General features: G+C 40.7%; 1 protein-coding gene across 1 annotated transcript in view; it reads right to left on the bottom strand.

The window, feature by feature from the left end:
- The window catches only part of ROBO2 (roundabout guidance receptor 2), a 1,315,320-nt gene extending 1,301,593 nt beyond the window's left edge, over positions 1 to 13,727 (bottom strand). The window contains exon 1 of the mRNA XM_077480077.1: positions 12,891 to 13,727. Within this exon, the coding sequence (XP_077336203.1) occupies positions 12,891 to 13,011 (121 nt within the window). The 5' untranslated portion in view covers positions 13,012 to 13,727. The remainder of the gene's footprint in view (positions 1 to 12,890) is intronic.
- Between the last annotated feature and the right edge of the window lie 339 nt (positions 13,728 to 14,066).

Raw genomic sequence — 14,066 nt, 5'->3', positions numbered from 1 at the left:
ACGCCGCAATCATACATTTCCAGTCGAATGTTCCGTCTACAAGCTATAGCAGAATTCTAATGTTGTATGACACTAGTAATCATTTTTATTATTATTTATTATCTATTATTACTAGTCAACCAACATTAGAATTTTTCTATAGCCTATGGACGGAGCATTTGACCATAAATGTCCAGTCGTGGCGACTGCTTTGTCGAATCTTCATGCCAAATCTTTTCTCTCTATGTCGAATAATCTTGGACTAATAGAGCTAGGTTAGGCACATTCAACCTTTTTTGCTATTGTCTCTATAATGTTGAATCTTTTCTCTCTATGCCGAATATTTTCTCTCTATGTAGAATAATCTTGGACTAATAGAGCTAAGGTTAGGCACATTCGACCACAGGTTAGATGGACACAGATTGCTATTGTCAGCATCATGTTGAATCTCCTATCTATATCGAACTGTTGTCACAACAAAAACGAAAATACTGTATTTATTTATGTCGGATCTTTTGGTTCGGATTGTGCACGTTCGTTATCGTTTGTTAAAACGATAACAAAAATACCTGAAATTTGGCCGAAAATACATTTGGACGAAAATGAATACACATGTCTACTAAACATTATTTCCATGTGCAATAGTCATGGTCCTAACAAGAGTAAGCCCTTGTACACACGGTCGGACATTCCGATGGAAAATGTCCAATCAGACCGTGTTGTCGGATAATCCGACTGTGTGTGGGCTCCATCGGACTGTTTCCGTCGGGAATATCCGACAGACAAAGTTTTAGTGCTGGGCTATAAAACTTTCTGACAGCACGACTTTGTCCGATTGTGTGTAGAGAATTCCGATCAGACAAAGTGCCACGCATGCTTAGATCAATTTCCTAGACCAAAGCTATTGGTTACTAGCCTGAATGTAGTCCCGTCATAACGAAATAACGTCATCACGTTACGTATGATCAGATTTTCCGACAACTTTGTCCGACCGAGTGTATGCAACAAAAGTTTCGGACAAAATCCGTCTGACAAAATCTGACAGATTTTGTTGTCGGAATGTCCGACCGTGTGTACAAGGGCTAAGGGTTTAGGCGCTATTTGTTTTCAGGAGCTATAGTAAATTTGTTTTTGAGAGTAGTTTTGCACCAGCGCTATAGTGAATACCATTTTAGCATCAATTACCATGATTAGCGTCATAATAAATGACCCCCATAGTTTTATGTAGAGATGTGCACAACAGAAAAATGTGTTTTATTTCTTTTGGGATTAATTTTTTAAGTTAATTATTTTGCTTCATCCTATTCCTTATGTTAGAATGATTCATTTTCAGAATTTGTTTTGTATATTCTGATTCATCCCATATATTCAAATTGATTTAATGTATTAGTTGTTCTGAACTGATTCATATTTCGGAAGTTATTTCAGAATATTGTTTTTTTTATCATGATATTTAGTTATTTTGGGAGATTACTTATCTACTCTGTTTGGTTTGGATGGAGGTGGATCCATCAGAATTTCTGGTTAATAGCATAACAAATTTAATAAAATTAGTTTTGGATTCATTCGTTATGTTATGATTCAGAGATTTTGATGGATCCACCTACATTTAACCCAAACACAATAGGTAGGAATCGTCATCTTATTTAATTTTTATACCTTACTTTATGTATTACGATATGTTACCATGCCATATGCAGTGCATTTTGTTATAATAATGAAAAATATTAATGCAACATAAAAACAAATTTGATCCAAATCGATTTGGATCATTTGTTAGGTTGATACGTTATTTTGGCTGCTTCAAACATTAACAAAAGGTCAGAATGAGTTGAGTGAATACAAATTCATGTGTTGTTTTGTTATAATATATTTGGGATTTGTTTGAAATGTGTTACTTACTAATGTGATTCAGAGTTTTGGACACATCCATCTCTTTAAATAATAAACATTTCCCCCCAAAATGTCTAGTTGCATGCACACCTCTTATGAAAGATTAAAATATGAATTCAGATCTTAAATTTAGACAAACTGCCTCAACCCTCCCTGAGCTTTGAACTGTCTTAATTGCACAGTTCTGTACACAGTCAATCAACCACCAACCAATAAGTACAAAGAACAGTGCATAGTATGATGATCCCCCATTATTCATTGTTGCTACCACTGCCACCAGGTTTGGATTGTAAATATTGCCCATATAAACAATTCATTTTTGCTTCCAAATTCTCATCTGCTAAAAATAAATTCTGATTGGTTGTTTTACTCACCCAACCCCCCTTCACATGCTTTGAAGACTCTTCTATATATACAAAGCTCTACATCAAGAAATGTTGGTGCCATTAATAGAAAATATTTACCAGTACATACTCATGAAGGATGAGCCAAACTGCTGCATTTATGGGCAAGTGAAAATGTGCTAGCAATCTTCAATAAAGTGGCCTATTGATCATTAAATCAGTATTCACTGTCTTGCATTAGGATGATAAGTGTAATATTGAAGTAATTTAGTTCAAAGTTAATGCCAGGACTGCCAGTCAGTGTTGTCTTCTTAATAGTCATTAAACAGCATTTTAGAGGACTGGATCACTGTAATATGAAAATTGCAGGCAGTCATAAAACAAGCCATGTTATAAATGACAGCTAGAGCTATTAAATAAGTTATAGAACAAGAAGCAGTATCCTTCACAACCAATTAGGATTTACCTTAAGCTACTGGAGACAAAAATCTGATAGCTTTTAGTTACTGCATTTTGCATATCCTTGCACTAAATATAGATTGCAAGTTGTATTATGTAAGGGAAACAGGCTATTTGGCCAAATGTTTGTGGGCTCTGACCATTGCTTAGCCAACATCTTACTCCATAGGCATCACAATTGCACACCGGACAGGAATTCACCATTGTGTACAGGGTGCTGCTGACGCAACTGGTGAATGGTGAAAATGAACTCACCTAGTTTACTTAAATCAAATTATACTTTATTGCTATTTGTTCAGCATGTCAGACAAAGGTTCTGCACTTATGTCTGACATGCTAAACAAATGTCAATAAAGGCTGATTTTATTGAATATAATAGTCGTGCTGGAAACATAGTGATATTTAATATGGAGTCTCCCCCTCCTTACTGCTATAACTGCCTTCACGCTAATGGAAAGACTTTCCACAAGATTTCAGAGAACGCCTGTGAAAATTTGTGCCCACTGAGCCAAAAGAGCAGTGGTATAAATCTTGAAGAAGAAATGTACGTCATCCCAAAATCTTGCAGCTTTAATAACTTAAAGTGGGAGAAAAGCCTAACTTTAAGTATTTATTTTAAAAAAATGTTCCTCTCCCTCTTCTTCTACCTATCCTGCCTACCCTGTAAAAAAAGAACTGTGACCTTACCTATTTTTAATCCTGGTCTGATCCAGTCACATGATCCTGCAGCTCCCACTCCCCTGTGTCAGTTAGCTGCTGCTACAAGGGAAAGTATGGGGAGCATTGACAATTGCTGCACCATGGGAGACTATGTGTGATGTCACAGCTCCCATGATTCACAGCCGTTGTTGATCAATCCCTTGCAAAGGGAAGTTGGAGCTGAAGGACTACATGTCTGGGCCAAAATAACCCCTTGAAACGAGTGCCTGATGGATCTTTAAGGAGTTTATAATGGCGGGAGGTGGGGTGGGACTTATAGTCATGTGACCGCCATGATTGGTTGTCATGGTGGTCACATGAACGGCAAGCGGCGATTGGAAACATTTTGTTAGTCGTTGATAACTGTACCGGGAGCACTCAGTGCCAAGAGGTTAAAAATTGGTAAGTATTTAAAGAACTTTTTATACAGGGTTAACAGGATAGCTGGGGAGGAGGAAACATTTTTAATTACAATCTTCCACTTTGAGTTAGTCATTAAAGGGTACCATTTTAACACAAAATTTTCCATGTTAAGCCTCTAATATCAGGAGAGAACACCTGGCTTGCCATTGGAAATCTGTTTCTTCCCAAAGGTGTTTAATGAGGTTAAGATCAGAGCTCTGTGCAAGTTTACCAAAATTGTCAAACCATGTTCCTCAAACTGCGTTTAAAGCGGAGTTCTACTCAAAAGGGGAACTTCCGCTTATTTTCCCCCCCTCAGGTGCCACATTTGGCACCTTACAGGGGGTGGCGGACAGGGACCTGTTTTTGACAGGTCCCCTTCCCCACGTCCGTCAGACCTTGCCACGGCGAAGTACCTCGGAAGTCTGGCTCCTCCTCTTTTCTCTGCTGCTGGACCAATAGGAATGCACAGTGCGCTTTGAACATGTGCAGTAGGGAATTAGGCGTGAAGCCGAAAAGACTGCACTGCCGGGTTCCCTTACCGGCAATGGCAGTTGCTGCACCCACAGCCGATCCAAAGATCGGCTGCAGTGCCGACATCACGGGCACCATGCACAGGTAAGTGTCCATATATTAAAAGGCAGCAGCTGCAATATTTGTAGCTGCTGACTTTTAATTTTTTGTGGGGTGGGCGGACATCTGCTTTAAGGAACTGGCTTTGTACATAGTCACCCTGGAACAGAAAACTACCTTTGATAAACTGTTGTCATGAATAATATTTGCACTAATATAGTGCAAGAGTCTGCACAGAAAAGTCTTATACTTTAAAAAGCTGAGAAAACCCTTCCTCCCCTCCTGAAGACTCCTGGGATGTATGATATAATTTGCCTAGACCAGAAACCAGGAAGTAACTAAAGAAATAAAAAAAAAAAAGTAAAAAAAAAAGTAAATATGATATACTTTCCTATCTATTTACTAATACTAGCAGCATAATGTTGATTGAGAGAGCAAAGTTACACTTTACATAGTGTTTATAAAAGGAAATAGAAGGTGCATTAGGAATGGGCAAAGTGCAGAAACACATATTCTTATTACTAACCTGTCTAAACAGATCCCGTTGATCGCTGTGGAATACTGCTCTGTATATATTATCCGTGATCCGTGACACTATGCTCCTTCTTCTGCTTCAGAAGATGTCTGATAGTTGTGAAAGTAACTTACAAGTGGCACATACTGAAATGTGCAAACGTTTGACCAGCTATAGCAAAGTTACATGTTCAGTTGGTCTTTTTCTAAATTAAACTGAATACTACTGGAAAAAAAAAATTACATGTACAATGGGTACTTATTTACTAAATACAAGTATTATCAATTAATTACTGGAAGGAAATGTAGACAAACATTCATACATGGACAGCTGTCTACATAAAATTATTAATTTGTGATTTCTGCAGAAGGCAGTACTAGATAATGTATGAGACAAACTATGCTTTTTCCACGTGTTGAAATTTATATATATTAGGATTGCGCAATCTATTTCATAACTAATCGAAATTCAGCCGAATTTTGCATCTTTCGGACATTCAGATGAATCCGAATAATAAAATAACGAATTTCAACTAAAACTAAGGAAATTATAGCGGCTATAACGAATTAATTCAACATGATTCGATAATTCATTAAAGATCTAATGAAACAAAAGGTCATCGTAAATCTTACAGTCCAAGCAGCTGATTAATTTTGTGCTGGAGGTTGGATTGCTGTCAAAGTGCATTCCTGAGAACTGAGTGAGAAGGGTGTTGTATTGTATTTGAGCCGAGGAGAAGAGATATTGTCATTATGTGTGTTAAAAGATTCAATAAACAAACAACTTTTCCAAACTACAAATCATTATCACGAATCTATATACATACAAATACAAATGAAATTCTAGGGAAAAAACGAATGAATTCGACATGATTCAAGATTTAGTATAACGAATATTGACACTCTACAGAAAAAAATGAATTTTCTGAAAACGTATTAACATAACATAACGTATATAGCAGAACGAAGTTATGTATTTTACGAATGACAATGACGAATGATGAATGACAATGAACTGAAACTAAACTAAATGTTGCATTGTGCACAAGTCTATAAGAAAAATAATTAGTAAATATTTAAATATGCCTTAAATATCTTTCTTACCTGAAAAAGTTATTATAACTTATGTATAAAATAAACAAAACATTTGATTTGACCAGGGGCATCCAAACTAATATATATAATTTTGAGGTATACCGTATATACTCGAGTATAAGCCGAGATTTTCAGCCTCTTTTTTGAGGCTGAAAGTGCCCCCCTCGGCTTATACTCGAGTCATCGCTGTCTGCCTGCTCGATCAGCGTGTCGAGCAGACAGACAGCGGCCATTCTATAATTCAAAAGCCGCGCCTCCGGCTCCGCCTTCGCCTGTGATAGGCGGAACACTGAATTTCCCAGCAGCCTGTGTTCCGCCTATCACGGACATCGTCTCATCCTCGTACTACGGACGAGGATGAGACGATGTCCGTGATAGGCGGAACACAGGCTGCTGGGAAATTCAGTGTTCCGCCTATCACAGGCGAAGGCGGAGGCGCGGCTTTTAAATTTTACAATGGCCGCCGAGGCGCCGACGAAGAGGGCACGGGACGGAGGCAAGGCACGGCACGGCACGGCACGGGACGGGACGGAGGCAAGGCACGACACGGGACGGGACGGAGGCAAGGCACGACACGGGACGGAGGCAAGGCACGGGACGGAGGCAAGGAGGCAAGGCACGGGACGGAGGCTCGGGACAAAGGCTCGGGACACAGGTAGGCTGGACACACACACACACACACACACACACACACACACACACACACACACACATGGACACACACACACAGGGATGGATGGATGGAGACACACACACACAGGGATGGATGGATACACACACACACAGGGATGGATGGATGGATGGAGACACACACACACAGGGATGGATGGATGGAGACACACACACACAGGGATGGATGGATGGATGGACACACACACACACAGGGATGGATGGATGGATGGACACACACACACACAGGGATGGATGGATGGATGGACACACACACACACAGGGATGGATGGACGGACACACAGGGATGGACGGACACACAGGGATGGACGGACACACAGGGATGGACGGACACACACACAGGGATGGACAGGCATGTCTCACCCTCGGCTTATACACGAGTCAATAAGTTTGCCAGTTTTTTTGGGGGTAAATTGGGGGCCTCGGCTTATATTCGGGTCGGCCTATACTCGAGTATATACGGTAACTACAAATCATGGGGCCTCATAGCAAAAATTTAGTTTGACCCTTTGAATCCTAGAAGTGGTATATATAGAGATAAATAAATGGTGTGCAAGATGTTAAATAGTGAACACTGTGGACCTGCTATACAGACATTCTGCCTCAATGGTTTTGGGAACTCAATTAATCTATAGTAGTTTTTTCTCTGGAGCTTTAAGTGTTAAATACAGGTTTTAAAAAGAACTGTCCTGAGCCCTTATCTTATCCTAACTGACTAATCTTAACTCCCATCTAAACCAGGTCTTGAGAGGAAGGTTAGCCAGTTCGGGGCTTCAATTGGATTAGTCCCAAGGAAAGTGAATAGGGCTGGGAGGGGTTCCGGTGCTCTGAGGGTAAATGACCATTGATCCTTCCAGAATGTGAATGAAAGGGGGAACCCCATCGGTACCTGAAAAGCTACCTGGCCAGATCTAGGAGCAGTCGGAGCATAGCTCGTTACTACAACGTAGCTCTTTGGAGGTCTGAAAGGATTTTAATAGGTGTTCCATTAAATTCCAGGTCTACTACTTCCCAGGCCTTCTGGACAATGTTCTCCTTGTGGGTGTAATGATGAAGCCTACAAATCACATCCCGGGGTCTGGTGGGATCATTCGATCTAGGGTCCAGAGCCCTGTGGATCCGGTACAACTCCACCCATTCCAGCAGGTTCACCCCCACTATGCCTTTAAAGATGTCCGTTGCCATGGCTTCTAGATTTTGGTTTAGTGGGCTTAGTGGATTTGGTGTTCCTCTTGGCTGATTTCCTGTTAGAGGAGTGCATATTATGTTGGGTCAAACTGAAAAGGCTGGGATGGATAGAAGACGGTCAGGAGTTCAGCAAACACACGTCTCTATCCGGCCATGTCCAGACCACGCCCCACAATGTAACTTTTTATCATAGGCTTAGATAAGTTCAATGATCACAGCATACACTTTCATTTTATCACATCAGGATTGTAATACAATACAAACCTTACTTTAACAATCCCATATAAGTTTACTTGAAAGTACTTCTTTCAAGCTCTGCATGTCTGCTGGCCATCTCTTTTAACAAATGTCTGGATTATCTGCATGCTTTGCAGCTTTTCCTCTGCTGTTTACTTTCAATTTCTAAGGACTACATATCACATGGTACCTTGCTCACCTCCTCTCAGCACCTGTATAATAGCTCTCTCATAGTGTAGTAAGGTAATAAAAAACTGTAATAACAAGGTAACAATTGCACTCAGCGAACATCCACACAACGCAAATGGCATTCCTACGGGCTCCACTCTGAGCACAAATCCAACAAACCAATCGGATCCAACAGGCGTGGTGATGTCACCATCATAGGCCCCATCCTATGCCTTTCCTCATAGGCGTTTAGGGATAGGATGGAAAGATGTAACATCACGCATATCAGAAATACATACAGTGGCAGTGCCATCTTAACTGCTGGCCGCAAGTGCCCAAAGTAGAAGACACAGTATAAGAGTGTACAGTACGGTAAATGAAGGGAGGACTAAAATAAAAATCGCATAGTAAATAAATAGCGTTCAAAAAAGAAATGTGTGAGGATCTTCACAATGTACATGTGCATACAGTATTTCAAGATCGATAATAGGAGTAGGCTAGAAACAATTGATGTGTGGAAATGAATATACACTATATCACCAAAACTAGTATTGTTACACCTGCCTTTACACGCACATGAACTTTATTGGCATCCCAGTCTTAGTCCGTAGGATTCAATATTGAGTTGGTCCACCCTTTGCAGCTATAACAGCTTCAACTGTTCTGGGAAAGCTGTCCATATGGTTTAGGAGTGTGTCTTTGAGAATGTTTGACCATTCTTCCAGAAGCGCATTTGTGAGGTCAGGCACTGATGTAGACGATAAGGCTTGGCTCTTAGTCTCGGCTCTAATTCACCCCAGAGGTGTTTTGTCAGGTTGAGGGCAGGCCAGTCAAGTTCCAACACCTCAAACTCACTTATCCATGTCTTTATGGACCTTGCTTTATGCACCGGTCCAAATGAATTGGTGGAGGGGGGATTATGGTGTGGGGTTGTTTTTCAAGGGTTGGGCTTGGCCCCGTAGTTCCAGTGAAGGGAACTCTTAAGACATCAGCTTACCAAGACATTTTGGACATTTTTATGCTCCCAACTTTGTGGGAATAGTTTGAGGATGGCCCCTTCCAGTTCCAACATGACTTCACACCAGTGCACAAACAAGGTCCACAAAGACATGGATGAGCAAGTTTAGAGTTGAGGCACTTGACTGGCCTGTACAGAGCCCTGACCTCAACCCGATAGAACACCTTTAGGATGAATTTTAGCGGAGACTGCGAGCCAGACCTTCTTGTCCACTTCAGTGCCTGACCTCACAAATGCGCTTCCGGAAGAATGGTCAAACATCAACATAGGCAAACTAATAAACCTTGTGGACAGCCTTCCCAGATGAGTTAAAGCTGTTATAGCTGCAAAGGGTGGGCCAACTCAATATTGAACCCTACAGACTAAGACTGGGATTTCATTAAACTGCGTGTAAAGACAGGCGTGTCAATACTTTTTTTGGAAACATATTGTATATTTCATTTTGATCATAGAAGCACTTTTAATAATTGTGAGTTTGTACAGTTACTATGAAGCTTCGGTTTGCCTGCAGTATGGATGACTCCATCATGTATGAGCAACAGGTGCTCCTTTTTTATATTTGTCTGCTCAGGATTCCTTCCCGCTCTACACCAAACAAGTAACCCATCACATCAAACAATACCATCTGAAGAATCGCAGCTTAGCAGCTTAGCAGGCGTTTAAACCAAAATATAAAGCACACATAAACCCTGTACAGCTTCACAGACAATGTGTGCATTTGTTTATGTACTGTTGTAAAATTGGAACTTTCCAGCCTATCAAGCCACTCTCAGGTCTGACATTTTATTGCAATTATTATCCCTTTGCCCTGGCAGCACAGGCTAAGTGGCTCTTGGAAGTTTTCCACGCAAGTACTGTAGGTAAAAAGATTTGCAGAGCCCTAATGCAACAAAGGAAACCCAGCAAGGATGAGCTGAGTGGCTGCTGCTGCCGCTGGGATGTTACTATAAATTATTTAAACTTCTTTTTTTTTTTTTTTTATGTCGATGCTTCTCGTTAACCTCATATCACAACACAGAGCAGTGGGAAGAAGAAAACAGCACACACGACGATAACAGCTGTGATTAAAATGCCTCTCGCTGACAAAAGGACATTACTACCAAATGACTTTGATTATCTGCAGGAATATAATAAAGAAAACACACCGTCAGTGATTCTATTGTACAATAAAGGTTGCCACTTGGGCACCAGGAATAAATCCATATACCCTTTAACCTCAGTGGATGCCAATGATTGTATAGCTGCCAACAGCAGAAAATCGTTTTAAGGGATCCTTTGCTAATAAAAAAAAGTGGACCTGAGCAAGCACTGGTGTCTCACAGAACAGCAGGGCATTCATTCTATCTAGGCGTATTTACAAAACTCAATTAGAAAATGCTCCTTTCTGAATTTTTCATTTGCCTCTTAAAGTGAACCTGTCACTTGGGATGCTAGTTCAAACTTTTGTGTAGCAGACTGAATCTATATAGAAATCTCTTCCATTGCCAAGCAATCAACAGTGGAAAATCAGCACATTTGACTCCATGGAAGTGCAAAATGTGGTGCAGCTCTGCATAGAAACCAATCAGCTTCTATTTTTTGTCAATGCTTATATGAACAAGCTAAAGTTAGAAGCTGATTGGCTACCGTGCAGAGCTTCACCAGATTTAACATTCTCCAGTTTTGGTAAATCAACCTTGTGAGTCTGGATCTTTACATTTTTTCAATTCTTTGACACTGCTGCTGCTAATTATTCAAAATGGCCAGAGCAAGAACACATTGGGCGTTATTTACTAAAACTGGAAAGTGCAAAATATGGTGCAACTCTGCATAGAAACCAATCAGCTTCCAGGTTTTATTGCCAAAGCTAAACAAGCTAAAATAGAAGCTGATTGGCCACCATGCACAGCTGCACCAGATTCTGTGTGCACCTGTTTTAGTAAATCTATCCCCATTACCTTTTAGCATCAACCCAATCACTGGCTGACTGGTAGAAGCAGATCTTTATTATCCAACTGCCTGTTGCCCAAGTGTCCTTTATTGATCATAGGCATAGGAGTTGATTTACTAAAACTGGAGAGTGCAACATATGTTGCAGCTGTGCATGGTAGCCAATCAGCTTCTAACTTCAGCTTTTTCAGTTGTGCTGGGAGCTGATTGGTGTCTATGAAGAGCTGCACCCGATTTTGCATTCTCCAGCCTTAGTAAATCAATTCTATTGATTATTACATCTTTTAAAGGGTATTAAATCCAAAAGCAAACATCTATTATATTGCAGCTTACCAATCCTTCGATGTAAAGTCTGCATTTGTTTTCTTTTTTAGACTTTCTTTCCTTTATTTTCACCTGATGCTCTGGCCGGTAAGTCTGTTGTTTTTCAACAGAACAAGCTATCTTGCAGTTGTAGCAGGTATAGCTTTGAGACAAACCATTTAACATTGACAAGGGGCACTTACAATGATCAGCTTGTGTTTGTTTATGCAAAACCTTTATCCCAATAGGAAATAAAACTGCTGTAACAGCTTATAAATTGTGAGCTGGAGTTTGGCTTCAAATTGTTTAGTGTATCTAAATCTGCTACTGCATCCAACAATCCCCCCCTCCCCCCCAATACTGCCAATGCTGCTGTCCAAAGGTTCCCACTGTGATCCTTCATCCAGAGTGGGGGCACTCTAATACAAGAAGTGTGTTACTGGCCAGATCACCAGGTGGGAAAGAAAGGGGGAATTGGAAACACACAAAGTGATTAGGGTGTGCCCAGGCACACCTGGCATACCCCCTGTGCACACCTATGCAGTCAACATATCTAAGGATTGGTAAACTGCAATGAGCTTAATTTCACTTTAAAGGTTAAACATTCTAATAATAGACAGTAATATGTAAGCATACCAATTAAATAACAGGGACAGATAAAAAATTAAATAATGCAAATTGAGGATTTTGAGGGACAAAAGTTTTCCAGGTACAAATCTCCAAAACCTGTAAATATCATCACAATCAAATCCATCATGTTTGTAAAAAATGGCAATGGTACCACAATGGGTTAAGCTGGACAAACAAAACTTTGTGATCTGCCATTCGCTAGCCATCTAATGTCATCCTTCAGCTACTGCTCATTTAAGCCAAACTTCAGCTGACTGTGATCCTAATATTACAAAGCATTTGCCATCCCCTTCTCTATAAGCAATTCTTTTAATAAGGTCAATTTAATTTACCTCTATAATCACATCAGCGGCAGAATATTAATCTTGCTGTCGGCGTTCACATTTCACAGCTCTCCCTAAATGACAGTACACAGAATTTCGAAAAAAAAAAAAAAGTTCTAATTTACGGCCAACTTTTTATTTGTTAACATTTAAAGGGCAGCTGAAAAGCAACGCGCTGCGAATCAATCTGCGCGGCGGGCCTCAAATCTCCTTAATGCCATTAAAAACGGCAGGCGTAGGACACAAACAGCGAGGCTTACACGTCGCTTCCACTTGTGAACTACGAAGAGCCGTCTCGTTGAGAGTTAAGCCAAAAAAAATGTCAACACACCGGGCCAACCACTTAAAAAAGTTCCAGAACTCCAGGGATGCCTGGAAATGGCCATCAGTAGAACGTAGGAACATCCAGGTACCAGGACGGGAAGTAGGAAAGTTTTGGTGACTTACCTCCTTTCCAGTTTTTGCCTTTGGTTCTGCTAACCTTGCTTAGAGATCCACCATGGAAGAGCAAGGTGAAGAGGAGAATAAGTTCAGGGGTGATATTCCTGCTTCTCAATGAAGATAACATGTCCGGATGATCATTTCACACCATTGCTAACATCTCCTTTGACTCCACGGTATACCTTTATGTTCCCCCCTCTGTTCTTTCTCAGCAAGAAGTCATTAATCACTGAAGAATCAGAGCACACAGTGGCTTTGCCATAGCTGGATGTAGAAGCAATATCTCAGAGATGTAGCCCTGAGGAAAAAGCACATTTCTTCAATCCTCCTGCTTCATCAACATACAGAGCAAGGATGCTGAGAGCACTGTGCTGCTAGTTCACACAGGCAAATGCACATATCCCCCTCTCTCTCTCACACGCTCTCTCTCCCTCTGTGTCTCTCCACTTTGCTTATGTTCAGAAGAATATCCTGCTATTGTTTCCACCGAGAGATTGATTGACAAATATAAAAACTATAATGACTGTGTCCAGCAAGGAGGATAGAGAGAAAATATTGCCAGGCTTGGTCCAAAACCGACGAGAGAGGCGGTTGTCCTGACAGCTCAAAGCTTGGCTGATCCTGATCCTAATAGCCGTGCAAGCAACTAAATTGCTCTTTTAAGAGTAATAGGGCTTCAGTAAAAGCTGGTGTCACTGGCACTTGGGTGGAAAGTGCAGGTTTTCTACAAATCCTGAATGAAATCAATGCAGACCAGGTTGTAAATGCTCAGGTCTAAAGATATAAACAACATTCAGGGTTTCCATTGCATTTCCTAATAGGTGGCGGTGGATGCTTGTTGTATTATAACATGCAAATGTTCAGGTCTCCAACTCTGCTCCATTGTATTAGTTCTTCGGATTATTTGGTGATATAAAAATAGATTTTATGTATCTCCCATGCAGTAATTATTGATGCCTCCTCTTCAATTATTTATTCTTCAGAAGGAAAGTACAAGCTTGTTCTGCTTTATATTGCATGAAAAGCGACCAGATAAGAGTCATCCGCAGTCGTAATGTTCTCGAAAGGCTTCCGCTACATATCTCAGGCTTTTTTTTCCTCTCACAGGGAACGTCGTGAATATTGGAGTTGTGGGAGTTTAACTGCTTGCAGGTGAGCAGGCAGTGAAGGGGTTAAAGGGGG

Source organism: Lithobates pipiens, unplaced genomic scaffold (assembly GCF_037356315.1).
Source record: "Lithobates pipiens isolate NorthernLeopardFrog02 unplaced genomic scaffold, aLitPip1_a1.2 Scaffold_16, whole genome shotgun sequence".
Lineage (NCBI taxonomy): Eukaryota > Metazoa > Chordata > Amphibia > Anura > Ranidae > Lithobates > Lithobates pipiens.
This window is presented reverse-complemented; position numbering and strand designations above follow the sequence as displayed.